This window comes from Monopterus albus, unplaced genomic scaffold (assembly GCF_001952655.1).
Source record: "Monopterus albus unplaced genomic scaffold, M_albus_1.0 scaffold172.1, whole genome shotgun sequence".
NCBI lineage: Eukaryota > Metazoa > Chordata > Actinopteri > Synbranchiformes > Synbranchidae > Monopterus > Monopterus albus.
In genome coordinates this window covers 1503439-1518255 of record NW_018128052.1, presented here as the reverse complement: position 1 = coordinate 1518255, position 14817 = coordinate 1503439, and the positions used below count along the sequence as shown (strand labels likewise).

Here is a 14817-nt window from a genome sequence, read left to right as displayed (position 1 = left end):
CAGCAGAGCCATCCCATGCAGGACATTTAGGGTGCCTTCTCAGTGAGGCCTGTGCAGGAGACTTCATTAAGGAAATATTTATGACAGGTAGGTTTATAGGTTTGTCTTTATCAAAGCCATACTTCTTTTTCCCATTTCCCTCTTCCTCTTTCTCCTGGGTGTCTCCTCCTCTCCCATCCTCCTCATCTGCAATCCCCTTGCTTCCCCTGCCAGTCAAAGGTTTTGAAACGTGTCCTCTTCCGCCTCCAGCTTCCCTCATCTTGATCTCAAACAGCCTCCGGGTTACAGAGAACTTCTGAGCTAGAGCTGCTCTGTCAATATCCATTCTTTCCCCTGCTCTGGAAGGTTTATTTTGTAGAGAAGATTCTGGAATAGAAACGCTGGCCACGGTGTTCAGAGCAGAGGAGGAACTGATGACTGAACATCTGGATCCAGAGAAAGGTGAAGTTTGGAGCAGCACGGTGGGATTTGGGGGACAAAGGAGGGGTGTGAAACAAGAACTCAGCCCTGGACCACTGTCTTGTCTCAGCTGCTGGCTGTCCATTTGGAGAAAGATGTTGTCTCTTATCTTGGATCCTCTGGTGTTGTGGACCCTGCCTCTGCTGCCTGCACTGCCAGTAGTGCTGGTGTGGGACATTATGGGATCTGGCAGGCTGGATGGCAGTGCGTTTGGGGGCACCGCAGAGCACCGGGCAGCAGTAGCATTGGCCCCTGGTTGTAGATTGGTCCCAGTATCAAAAGAACATTTGATGGCATGGAAGTCAGACTTATAGGTTATCCTGTGAGGGGAGGCACTTCGGCCTTTGCTGTCTGTCCGCATCATCTGGACTGAGAGAGCTGGTGGAGCTGAGGAAGAAGCTAATGAAAGCACCTTGTCAAGTGTTGAGCAGGTAGTGGGGTTGCTGGTTCAGTGGAATGGTAGCAGTAAGGCAAGAATTGTGCTCAGTAACAAAGCTGGCGTTTAAGAGGTTAACGCAGTTGCTGGATGACAGCAGGTGACAAAGGCATGCTTCTGGTTTGTAAACTTCATAATCTTGAGGTAAACTTCAGATATTTATTCATAGCCTCCACAGCAAAAGTCTCCTGGAAAGCAGTTTGAGAAAAGACACGGTCTTGAAAATGACAGTACTTTATCTGGGGTTGATCAGCACAACCCCGCGGGTGATAACCACCCAGGAAAACGGTCAGATAGCGCGTTCATGAACTGGAGTTTTAAAGGCTCTTATTAAAGTCAGTAATTTGAAGGCTGAATATACTATATACTCACTGTCGCTGTATGATCAGCACCGTAAAAAAAAAACGTTCCCGGAAGTCGTTTTATTAACCCAGCAATTCCACAGGTATTTATAATTAACCCGTTTAAAGCCTTCTGGACTATCGCTGCTTTCAAGTGCTGTCGGAAAAACAAATTATAAGAGTTTTAAACCAATCACAAATTCCAGACAAAACCAAAACGCAGAGAACACAACGGGGGCACGTGAACGCAACACATCTTATCAACCTGGCTGCAGTGCGCGTATTTTGAAGGTCGTGACAAGCGTCAGGTTGAGCACACGAATGTTAACTACACTGAATAATTAGCAAGCTAATCAGTTTATGACAACAGCAGCTTTATGCTATTCCCAACGGATTCGTCCTACTGTAGAAGTGTTGTTTGTTTGCATTCCGCCGGTGACGGCTCCCTCACGGTGATAAATACAGACAGATGGCGACTTATGTCTCTAAGTACTGCAAACAGATTATCCCTGGTAATCCTGTGTAAACGATTCCAGTAGTTAAGTGTGAATGGATGGAACCGGCGCTGGGACAATGTAGCCCACATTTCAAAGGCCAAACGTTTGCCCTGTAATTTAACGTTATTTATAGAAAGAGGTTTTACTGTTTTGGTCACTGGTTAGGCTACTTCCTGTTTCACTCCAGTGTTGCCACTGCGTTAGCTAATTGGCCATTTGTAGTAAGGTTGGTGGCTAATAAGATACCGGTGACACCATCTATCATAACAAATACGACTTTTATTTCCTGTGTTCCTCCATAATGACCGGTAATTGATATTTTCAGATCGCAGGCTGCACATATAGTTGTAACTTACTACTCCAATATCAAGCAGTAACTCCATCCACTTACCTTTACCTGTCTTTCAGCATCACTGCCAGCGTTGCCATCTGCTGTGAAAACCAGTCTCACTGTGCCAGAGGCTGTCCTGGACTCAGAGGTAAGCTTTGTGTGGACATTCACCTGTGTGCATGATGCGGGCTTGTGGAGTCTGCCACATCGTTCACTATCTACAGTACCTGTGAGTGAAGCAAATAAGAGTAGTGATGCAGCACTTGCTGATGTGTGTGCCTACCTGTCTGTGCGCGATGGCAGCGGATGAGTCGTGCAGTACCTGTGTCTGTGTGTGAAGCTGGCTTTATGGCAGATGGACTGGACCGGACTGATCCACGCAGAGCTGAAGAACTGTTCTGCTTGCTGTGACCTGGATCTAACTGGAGACCACTGTCCCAGGTGGCACTGGGACCTAGTTGATATAAATAGTAGCCAATCATAAAAGTCTACTTCTGAATGAGGCTAACCAAGGGAGGGAGGGAGGGAAAGTGAACTGATGGAGAAGAAGGAGGGAGTGATGTTGAGGTGGATGGCAAAGTAAATTTAAAGAAGTAGAGTCCTCAAGAAAGTGAGTGAAACAGAGCAGATGAAGACAAAGAACGGAGAGAGAAATTGTTAAATACTCAAGGGGTGACAGTCATGAACTAACAGGTACAGACAGAGAAAACAAGGTTCTTTTAAGTCATGGCAGATTCACTTTATTTAGCTCCGCGGTGGTATGATCAGTGGTGAGTAAGATGAAAAATACAGGGACTGGTGTCTGGTGGTATAATCCTCAACTCCAATTTCTCTCACCTGCAGCAGGCCAAGTCTGCACAAGTTTTCTGTCCTTCGCTGGTTCACATAGGGATGATTCTTCAAATTGGTCGCTGACAGCCATGTCTGCACACTTACAGCACTGCCAGTCCGAGATTGTGTACAGTTAGTGTGTTGAGCTGGATGTGTGCATTGCAAGAGGAGGGACAATGGGGTGCAGGAGTGAATTCAATTAAATGAGTTATCACATTTGCTATGCCAACGTGAGAGCTAAATATTTGGAGTCAGGGCCTCCAGCACACTTTCCTTATTTTCCCTAATGACCATTGATTTGAACCTGGCTAATAAACATCAGCCGTTTGCAATAGCTTATCTCAGATACAGAGTTGGGTATTTGTCAGTTGTTAAAGAAGAGTGTCTGACATACTGTATGTTTGAGGTTAGTAAACCTACTCTATTTTAGATCACACATATTTCATGAAATGTTTCATAGGGTCTTGGTAAAATATTGATGTTGCAAAGGAAAAGTCAATCGCCATTTAGTTCTGACATTTTTAACTATCTGATAATATCAGGCTCACAAATTCTGAGTCTGTCTAGCTCTCATACTAATTGCATCTTTCAGCCCTTTTTAAATGACCTGCTGCTACATAAACACTTAATTTAAAGAGTCAGCTGGAGGAAAGGACAGATGCTTTGTTTAGGCTGAGATGCTGCCTGACAGCTGACGATATCAGCTCTGTGTGTGTCACGTAGGCTGTTTGGCAGACAGTCGCGCCCCATATGGTAATCTGTTCAGTCAGCCGTATTTAGAGTTTCCCAGTTTCATGAGGGAATTACTGTCAACCTTATGAACATTCAAATGCAAACACACACACACACACTCGACCCATGGCTGGGATGAACATGCAAGTCAGCAGTTTAAATGAGCAAAGCACGATGTACAGTAACAGTTCTGCAGCTTTGTGTTTAGATGTATGTACTGCATATATATGATGATCCTGTGTAATTTATTAAGTAGTGCTTGGCATTAGCACGGAGCTATGGATTCAGTTGCACTTGATCTTCATCAAGCTGTGATGTGTGTTGGAAACGGGCTGTGTGGGTATTTTGACAGGTAGATGTACGTACATATTTATTTGTTTAAAAGGCTGTGTGGGTATTTTGACAGGTGGAAGACTTGGATGTACGTACATATTTATTTGTTTAAATATCATGTGATTGTCTGACCAATTTGGATCCTTAAATAGAAAGTGGAATGGAACAGTTATTAAAGTTTTTTTAATAACATAGCTAAGTCAGTCAATGAATAAATAAACTGATCACTGTATATGACCTGCACTGACTGATTATCTTTACCTTTGTTTTAGACTGTCTTCTTTAATGAACTCCTTCGTCATTTTCAAGAAAGAACATCTTAAATAGATTACAAAGGGATCACTCCCTTCTTTGAGACAACTGGCAGTGAGGTACCAATATGCTTTATTTTAACAATATGGCAAAAACCTGCTCGATCAGCCTCCAATATTACAGTCATGCAGCTGCAGCAGGTGCACACATTCACACATTGTAATTCACCTGATGCAGTAGAACTACACGTAACCGCTTCAGTGATGCCGGTGTGTGCAGCATAAGGAAAGGAAAAGGAGGACCCATGTTTCAACAGTAATTCTTGTTGTCTCACATTTATCGCACTCCAAATAATCCTGGTCCCCCCCCCCCCTTTCTGTTCGACCTGCCTTGCTTTCCCAGGATGGATGCCTAAATTCCTTTTATACCTTCTGTTCTCTCTGTTTTCCTGCCCCTAGTTTCATATATGTTCCATAGGGTATGGTTTTAGGCAGTGCTGAATGCTCAGAACATCCCAGATCCTCATCATCAAGCATTGTGTAAATTAGCAGCCCATCCGTTTCTCATACTGTCCTGTTGGATCGACTGGATAGACTGCTGAGCCGTTCTTAGTGAAGATACTTTCACCATTATGCCACTTGTCTTGTATAAAGTGTAAAATGTATATGTTTCACATATTTCAGGCCAACGTCTTGCTGCTTCCTAGCCCTCCGTACCCTGGATAGTGACTTGTGTTCAGCAAAACCAACTGGGTAGGAACGACATCTGGTCGGGGTGGATCATTGAATAGGTTTTCACCGCAAGGTTCAGAGAAAACCTCCACAGTTTCTGTGTGCATGGTTCCCTGTTTTCTCACCAAACGTGCAAGTGTCATGTGGAGCAAGGTCATAACTTTCACTGACGTTTGCAGCTTCCCACCAGCAATGGGCTATGTGATATGCACTGCCTTTGTAATCTGAGTACAACAGATTGAACTTTCACCCCAATTATGGATTGCTGAGTGCAGCACACATCTAGCCGGCCCTTTTCACAGCTGACAGTTTGACTTATCATAGAAGGAAAAGCAGAGTTGTTATTGTCAACACTCTTCTTTCTCTGTGTGCTTGACCTCCAGCATCCTTCTGGTGTCTTCCACCTTCTGCTTGGTTAGGGCCAGTGGCCCTTTTTAATAGGCCCCTGTCATTCTTAGTGGCCTGTCACACATTTTGTTGGCTTAGTGTTTACACCTGGATTACAGTGTGTTCATTGACTTGAGTATACTGTAGTGATTGCATGTATTTGCTGATTGACCACAGAGTGTAAAACTGAATGAAATTCAGCCATCGCTCATTTTATTTACATGTGTATTATTCTGTGGCCTAAGTCAAATAGAAACCGTGACATTCCTTTAAGATACACCGCTACTGATGGTTTCTGTGAAGCATGCACTGCAGTGTGTGCAGCTGCCCTCAAAAAAAAACAAAAAAAAAACAAAAACCCCGTGGAGGCAGACGGACACCAGTCCTCTGCGTGTCACGGTGAAGACAGCGGCAGCCCGTAGTGGTGTGAGGCAGCTCGAAGCAGAGGGGCGGGGAGGGGGCGCAGCCGAAGCTCACATTCATTAACGACCACCGACAACCGGGAAGCCTCCTCCGGTAGCATCATACAAGGCGCGGAAGATGGTCGCGGTGCAGATGTCTCCTAATTCATCTCCGTCGGCGGAGTGGATCTGCTGCCTGGATAAAAGGTGGGTGAATACACCCCGACGCACACTTCCACGCCGTACATCCACCTCTAATTTGGTGTTCTGAGCCCTGTTTCATTCATCCGCGTCAACGTGATTAATCAGAACCGGCGATCGCTGCGTGTGTGCATGTGCGTGTGATAATGTCACGACAACCGCTGTGTTGTTATTACATTACAGGTATTTTCAGTGAATATATGTAACCCTCATCCAGAGGTGGTAAAGGCTGCAGTGTACGACAATGCGCACCCTATTGTGTGTTTTTCTAAATTCCTGTTTTTGGATTTCTGGCTCAGAAAGGCGTTGGTGGCTTCGAGGTTCACTGGGATGTCTCTGCACTGCATGGGCTGTGGTGCATGGCTGCTCAGACGCACATGGTTCCTCTGTCTGCTTGAGACAAATAGCTTTACCTTTGATTGCTATCATGGTGCAAATGTAGGAGTGTTTTCTTCATAATAGGGATTAGATGCAGGCATTGTTTTTTTGCATAATGCTGCATGTGAGGCGGTGTTTGTCTGGTCTGAGCCATGGACAGGTCTTATCCTCACTTCAGAAGCTGATTTAAGGTTTAACTGGTATTTAGAAAACCTTTTAGTCTATACTGTACCTGTCCAGCAGACAGAGAGGTCCTATGTTGTCAGCATACTGAAGGCTTAAATAAACAGGAAACCTATACGTTAATTACTGGTAATACATCTATGTCTATAACAAACAGTGATAATATAGAAGACATGCATCCGGCAACTCATACACCCATGTATACTATACACACCTTACTGTGCCACATCTTCACGTTACTACTGGCAACCTGAAGCCATAATCTTCACCTCTAATAAGACTGAATGCATGATCTATAGACAGTATACTGTTGTGTGTAGGGGCTGCAGCTGAAGATTATCTTCAGCACTTTGCTGATTAATGGTGATGATGGTCTATAAAATGTCAGAATAATGACAAATGACCTTGGTGGTTTTCTACACACCAAAGTGATGTCCTCATATTGCTTCTTTTATGCATTCATTTTTTAACGCTTCTGTTGTTAGAGTTAGAATATTTGGTCAAATATAATATGAAACTATTTGTCCACTAGGCTCTAGTAGTGTATCTAAAATGTAGCCTACAAGCAGAAGTAGGTGGATGTCAGTAAGTCATGTTTAGGCTGGACAGGATCTTATTCTAGTGCTGAGTGCATCCTAGCTATGCACCTCTCATCCAATCAATATCTGTGTGTGTGTGTGTGTGTGTGTGTATATTAGGAGCTTTCATCTACAGGAACTGTTGATGTGAGCAACTGAAGAGTAAAAGACCAGGGTGGAAGAAATACTGAGGTTAAGATACGACTGTCTCCGATATATCTGTCCGAACATGTTTATTGCCAGTCACTGAAGCGTGCGAGATAAGATCTGATTTGTTATGTTCAGTGTTGCTCCAGGCAGGCAATGGAGGGTCCAGTCAACACACTCAACACCGGTCCAGATGCCAGTTGAGGTTTAATGTCCCTTTAACGCAGGTAAACAGAAGCACAGAGCATTGCGGAACGTGCACACACTTTCATATGACATAGTTACAGTAAGTCCAAAACAAACTGAGCAAGACAAAGCAAGTCACAGATATGTAAATGCTGGGTGAGTAATTTGGTGTGTAATCTTTAAACAAGTAAACAGTAGAGTGAGTGGCGTATGCTGATTAATATTCTGTGTTTCTAGCAGGATCTCAGGTTGACAGTGAGGCAGATGGGTGCTGAAACAACGTTGTTTTCACAGTTTAAGAGTAATGTGTTAATGTGCCAGCTCAGGATATCTGTTTGTGTTGAGGCTGTCTAATATTTGGGTTTGCTGCCATAGATCAACTTGTGATTTGTCTGGAAACACTGACATTTTCCAGATGGATGTTTCTAAAACAATCTGCGGAACCTTCTGGTGTGTTTTCTTTTCACTGTGTCTTCTTGTTGGTTTGAATGTCCTGCTTGTGCGTTTGTGTGTTTAACCGTAATTTGTGGCTAAAAGCTGACCTCTCAGCTGTTATGAACTGTGGCTGGGACAGGCAGAAGAATGAGAAGTCGAAGGAGAGAAGGAGGGGATAGAGATGAGGTGAACAGCTCTCAAGCCTCACACCAACAGTGGGAGGCAGATTCCTCTGGACTGGCAGGGAACGAGCAAGCACATGACTGACAGAGGAAACCAGACAAACAAAGCTTTAACCAGGGCATTCTAACTGAGAGATGAAACGGTGAGCGGTGATACTGGTCTTACCCATAACCCAGCAGAGTTAACCTCCCTGTTTCTTCCTACTGAAGCGTGTGGGAGTCCACCTGTCTAAACCATTAACCCAGCCTACACTGGGCTGTGATGCTCTGTCGGAGCACGAAGGGCTGACACACAGGCAATGGTTGCATCATGGGAGTATGAGTCAGAGACAAAAAAAAGAGAAAGAATGGTCTTGGCAGATGTTGTGGGACTGGGAGATGTGTGTGTGTGTGTGCAGCCTTTTAGGGTGAGGCTGTGTTCATCTGGGAGTGCCATCCTGGCTACGGGGGACAATCTTATTCTCAGGGATGCAAATAAAATGTGTATTTCTCACTGTATGAATGTGTGTGTGTGTGGACGAAGGAGGAGGAACCCGATCCTGCCTGTGTGGTTGCAAAACAAAACAGGGATAATAAGGCAAAAGTTATTAGTGGGACTTAATGGATGAAGGGAAAAGTGAATGTGCCATTAATGGAGAGGAAAAAAATGGGTAGCTCATTTGTTCTTTTCCATCTTCCCTATAATGTTTCTGAGAAAAACTGGGAAGTCTTTAGACAGGAGAGGAGAAAAATGGATGATATTAGAGAAATGTTTATTGGAGGTAGACAGAATGGAGAGCTGGGAGTAAGGGAAGATGGGAGAGCTGAATGGGGAGATGGGATAGCCTCTCATCTGTGAAGGAGGAGCCCACAGTGCAGTAGCTAATCTGTGTGTGTACACACATGCAAAGATGATTCACAAGCAAAGGGAGAATGAGTGAATAAACAGTTCTAACTGCAGTGTGTGTGTGTGTGTTTGTGTGTGTGTGTTACTCTGAGATGTTTGGCTCTGTGGTGTGTCACCACCATATTTTGGAGCAGAATGTTTAAGCTCTCAGATCAGACTCATGTTTGTGTCTGTGTGAATGCATACGTGCCCAATGGAGATGTGCTCGTGTGTGGGCGTGTGCGCTCAAATTTAAGTGTATTAGAAATAACAATACAAATGAGGTCTTACATCAACACTCTGTGGGGGGTCTGAGCTGAGAGAAGTAACGCCTTCGCCTCTCCACTGTCATCACTAAGACACCGGGCTGAACGATGAAGCAGCGCGCTCACACACACGCACACACAAATGCTTTGATGACACTGACACCTAGAGCCGTCTTTTAACTTAAAAGACAATGCCACTGGTTTTTCATGTTTTAGTTCATTAACTGCCAACCCCTCTATAACATACTGTAGATTGATTTCCTACCCTTCAGGCAGAAATGTACTCGCTTGAGTCGGATAATCCATCACAGTAAACAAGTTAAACATTTTGCAACACTACTGATATGGTTTTTTTAACACCGAATGCAGGATCTTATGTCGAGTCTTGTCTGCACAGGCCCTCAGAACGCTCAGGAGAGGATGTGGACATCATTCTGACCCGACTGAGAGAAGTCAAAGCCTTCCAGAGATTCCCACCTCCGCTCTTACTGCAGATCTCTGCCTGTGCCTTTTATGAATGCCTGGAGAAAGGCATCACATGTATGTACACAGAAATGCACAAACATACCAGTACAGTTGGATTCTAAAATAGTATGGATTTGGTTTTGTGGACACTTTGATGGTAAATGCTTCTGATGCTCAGGCTGACATTGGCTTTGTTTAGTCAACCATAAAGCATGATTATGCTGCAGAAAGTCCCTTTGCTGTTTCTTAGCACTGTTTGAGGTATAATGCATTGGGATGCAAAAATACTGTGATTATTGTAATTCATGTGCACACGCCTCCCCACACTCAAATTATGGGTAATCATAGGATATCATCGGTGTTACATATGAGGCCACAGTTATGGACAAACCCCCATAGCGCTTCAACTAATAACGATTTAATTGTTGTGTTATCTGTCAGGTTTTTCTAATTAACATGTTGGTCTATAAACTTGGTAATATAAAACATGTGTTGTAATTTCCCTGAACATAAACTCATGTCTCGGAGTAGTTTTTGTTTGATTAACAGTCCTGCACTCAAAGATATTCAGTCTATTCTCAAATGTTAGAAATTCTGAACGTCCTCAAATTAAAGGAGCTGGAACAAGCAAATTTAGTTGCTTTAGTTGTTGTTTGATCATCAAGATTCTTCTGTTCCTTTTTATTGAGGATAGAAAAAATATTTTCCAACTTTTTCTGACAAAATAGCTATCAAAACACACGTAAGGCCTTGTTAATACACATTTTGGACCATCTTACAGTATGTTACATGGAGACGCTGATTCCAAATTTTTATTTATTTTTTAGAAGAAATAACTTAACTGTGGCAGAGGGGTGTTTGTTTTCACAGGCAGTATGTCACCCACAAACAAACACATATCCATTACCTAGGGAATAGTGTTTTTAATTTTTATGAATGTATCGGTGTTATAATAGTCCAGTGAATAAAAAGTTGAGTCTGTACTGTATCGAATGTATTTGTTACGCTGTCACTTTGTCTGCAGTGTTTCGACAGGGAGACATAGGCACCAGCTGGTATGCTGTCCTGTCTGGCTCTCTGGATGTCAAAGTGTCAGAAACCGCCAACCACCAGGTGAGACTCATGTAGTCAAGTTCAAGTCAAACTGGAGCTGCATACAGTATAAAATAACTTAGTTTCGCTTGTGTTGCTGAAATGAATAATGAATTGAAGCTTTATTCATGGATGCCACTGGGCTCATTCTGTAATTACCACCTCTGGGGTGTTTGTTGGTTTGTTTACAGCATAACTCAAAGAGTAATGAATGGAATGAATTTTTTAGAGTTGCAGGTTATGGTTCATGGAGCAGTTCATTAGATTTTGGTTCTGGTCTGTATCATCATCTGAATCGAGGAAGTTTGTAAAGGATTCTTCACCACTGTGACTGTTGGAAAGGTTGGTGACTGTATGTATGAGCCCCCCTGTGACCAAAGTGCATGGGTGCACTGTTGAGCACTTAGAGGAACGTTGGAAAATGGTGGACTTGCACGCAGTCAAATGGTGCAAGTTGTGTGCTACTATGGACTTACAGTATACATTGTGATGTCAGTCTGGATGGGACATTTATTTAGAAATAGCTTGTCTATTGGTTTCCTTGAATAACTTTCAAATTGATAATGATATCAATGTGATTCTAAATGCGAGTGGTAGGTTTTCATGGTCAAAGAATCATACTATTTCTATTTATTTTTAGACTTTTAAACACTTTTATTGGCCAAGTATGTTACACACACACATGCACAAGGAATTTGACTCTGGTACAGAAGTGAGGCAGTCATCTGTGGCGGCAACTCACACACACACGCTCACCGATAGTGGCAATGTCCCTGCAAGACATTGCTCTGGCCATCGGGGGCAACTTGGGGTTCAGTGTCTTGCTCAAGGACACTTTGACATGTGGACTGGGGAGAACGGGAATCGAACTGGCTGTCCAGTTAAGGGACGACTGCTCTACCTCCTGAGCCACAGCCGCCTGGATCAAACTGTAATGGGAACATTGTGTTTAGGTGGACTGGCATCATGGGGGCAGTGAGCTGCCTTGGTGGAGGTTTGTTTTGTCTAGTTTTCCACGGCTGCCTCTTTCCTCTTGTACCATAACTTTCTATGTCAAGACGCAGACTGCTCTGTAAGTGCTCCTCTTCTTCGAGAGCTGGTGCTGCATGACTCTTCAATGCTGAAGTTGTTCTAGAACATTAGCTCAGGTCTCTCTGTGTAAATGTGCTAGAACAAAGCTGCTGCAGCACAGAAAATGAGAGTTGTGCTTTTTGCTACAATTGATACCATTTATGGGTTATACTGTACATAGAGAGAAGAATGACACATTGGAGAGGACTGGCTCCCAGTGAATGACAGAGATAAGAAGCCCCTCCATTATAAAATATCCCTTTCATGTACAGTATTTAGCCCTAAACTGTCGTTAGTGGCCTAGTTCATGGAGCTGTGCTTGAAATGTAAGTTTGCGCAGCTGAAAAGTTTTCCATGGTATGCAGAATATTTGTCTAAATCAGTAGAGAACATGGGTGTAGATGTTTATCTGTGTTTGCTTGTGTCTGGCTTGTCCAGTTAAATCCAGTATCTCAGATCTTTTCTTTCAGGAGGATTGTTTATTGTCCATTTTCATAAAGCAAACCTTACAATATATCATTTAGCTTCTGCTGTATAGTGTCTGCATCAAGTAAAAGAAAATTAATCATCATCTGTACTGATCGTATTTTTTCAAGTATCAAAAGTGGCTACTTTTTGTGTTAAATAAAACAGAAGATACACGCACGCACAAGGAATTTGTCTCCAGTACAGAACCAAAGCAGCCAAGTGCAGCACCAACTCACAAACACACACCAATGGTGGTGCTGTCCACCGGGAGCGCTTGGTGTTCATTGTCTTGCCCATGGACCCTTTGACATGGACTGGGGAGAACAGAAATCGAACCACCGACCATTGGTTGGAAGACTACTGCTATACCTACTGAGCCACAACCTGACAGACAAAAAAAATGATTGTCAGATTAATCAATGATGAGAGTAATTGTTAATTGCAGTCCTAGTAAAATCACATCTCAGCACTTCACTATGTAGCCATGAGCAGAACCAGTATAACTGACCATTTCTCATTACAATAGGGCTTATTTTAAGCCTTAAATTGAAACCTACTGACTCAAACACATTTTTTTTTCTGTAACAAGCAGTAGTTTAAACGGATATGTTTTGTTTGTGCACAGGATGCAGTTACTATTTGTACACTGGGGATTGGGACGGCGTTTGGGGAATCCATCCTGGACAATACACCACGCCATGCTACCATTGTCAGCAGAGAGATCAGCGAGCTGCTCCGCATCGAGCAGAGGGAGTTCAAGAGCCTCTGGGAGGTGAGAGACAGAGTGTGTTTAAGGCTGTACGTATGTAACTGTGAATATGGGCTGGGATGATGATGATTCAGCATGGACTCTAAATGTTTCCAGGAAAGAGCTTAAGGTTTGTGTGTGTGCATGATGTGGTGAATGAGAGCACATCAGGTGGTCTTGAATCCACCTCAAGGACTGCATGACTGAATCATGTCCTGCCTCCTGTGCACTGTACCCAGATGCCCCATCGCATAAACCAAACAGTGGGTGAGAACGCGTCTGACAGTGGGCTACGTCTTGCTGTGTGCTACATGTGTGAAAGGGCAACCTCTGGACCCTCTGGGTCTGATTCTGTGAACATAGTCCGGAGTTCATGTGTGAAAACTGCTTATGTGCAGTTTTTTCCAGTAATGATTTGGCATTTGAGACGATAACCTCTCATAATTTCAGTGTTAGAAATATTGATCGAATCATGCATCATTTAGCACATAATAAAGGTTTTGTTTATAAAAAGCAGGTCTGTCCTTTTGACATGATTATACCACGTGTTATACTTGTTTAAAATTTTGTAGAGCTCAATGTTAAGACGTAAAAGACAACGGTATTTAAGAAACTGTTTTGTTACTATTAATATTTCTGTGAATTGCTTTTCCTGTTTGTCCCGTTCTTAAAAATAAATGCTCTTTTGGTGCCTTTACTGCTTTCAGTGTCGGTTCAAAACACATCCAGTCATTTTTGTTTTTTTATATGACCCCTTCATTATTGTTATTATTACTAGATTAATAGAGATTTGTTTTGATGAAATGAGAGATCTCCTTTTTTGCCATAGGAAAATATATTATAAAATCAAGTTATGACAATAAATAATTGGTTGTTATAGCTTGTGTCCTGTTGTGTAATTGGGCCTGTAGTGCATTTATTTGTGAGGTCAGTGCACTCCCTCTCCGTGTCTATTTTAGGACTGTCGACATAAATCAGAAAACATAGCCTGAGGTCATTTTCTTTTGAATCTTATTCTGCTCATAGTAAATGGATCTTTGTTTTTCATGTTCGTGTGTGCGCATGGACTAATTTGTGTGTATGTGCTTGTGTGTGGTGAAGACTAGAAAGCTGGCATGAATGCAGTTGTGCGTTTGAAGAAAGGATGAAAGATTAAAGTGCTGCCCTGTAATTCTAACACCTAGTGACAATGAGGTGAATAAACAGGGTGTAAAGGTAAACCGACGTGTTTCAGATTTGTAAACATACAACAGTATGTCAGGTAGCTGATGGCTGCAGACACTGGACAAGCCGTTGTTGTAAGTCTTTCTCTTTCCTTATTTGCTCCATTTTCCCCTGCTCGACATTTATCCTGCCCACTTCCTGTCTCCTCTGTTGGCCAGATTGTCTTTTGCCAGCATCCATCCTCTCCTTCCTCCCTCTCCATCTTTAACCTCACAACTCCTTTTTTCCCCTCCTGTGTCTTTTGTCTCTCCCTCCCTCTTCCTCTTCCTCTACTAGAGTAGCTCCGTCGTACTCGGATCACCCTGGTAACCTGTGATGGGAAAGTGGTTTGCTTCTTGGCTCGATTGCAGCGAGAGAGGGAGAGTGAGGGACAGAGGCAGACACTGAGGTGACTGTGTGACAGGAACAGAGAGAGAGAAAGGAAGAGAGCAGCTTGATTTGAGCAGCATGCTATGCAGTGCTGTGTGTGAGAGTTGTAAAGGAGCAGAGGGCAGCTCTCTGGGGCTTCAGTCCCTCCAGTGTTGGGCAGCGTGAGAGTGTGCTATCTCAGGTGAGTCTGATTCCTCATCTGTACCACTGTGTAGTCTGTGCAGTGCA

At 43.3% G+C, this 14817-nt stretch overlaps 2 protein-coding genes across 2 annotated transcripts in view; one reads left to right on the top strand and one right to left on the bottom strand.

Moving 5' to 3' along the window:
* Positions 1-1352, bottom strand: part of LOC109969363 (neurabin-1-like) — a 9586-nt gene extending 8234 nt beyond the window's left edge. The window contains exons 1-2 of the mRNA XM_020616194.1: positions 1268-1352; positions 22-1083 (exon numbers count right to left, since the gene is read on the bottom strand). Coding sequence (XP_020471850.1) covers positions 22-823 — 802 coding nt within the window. The 5' untranslated portion in view covers positions 824-1083; positions 1268-1352. The remainder of the gene's footprint in view (positions 1-21; positions 1084-1267) is intronic.
* Positions 1353-5705: 4353 nt separating this feature from the next.
* The window catches only part of LOC109969253 (rap guanine nucleotide exchange factor 4-like), a 23085-nt gene continuing 13973 nt past the window's right edge, over positions 5706-14817 (top strand). Inside the window, exons 1-4 of the mRNA XM_020615980.1 lie at positions 5706-5938; positions 9550-9692; positions 10642-10730; positions 12874-13020. Coding sequence (XP_020471636.1) covers positions 5871-5938; positions 9550-9692; positions 10642-10730; positions 12874-13020 — 447 coding nt within the window. The 5' untranslated portion in view covers positions 5706-5870. The remainder of the gene's footprint in view (positions 5939-9549; positions 9693-10641; positions 10731-12873; positions 13021-14817) is intronic.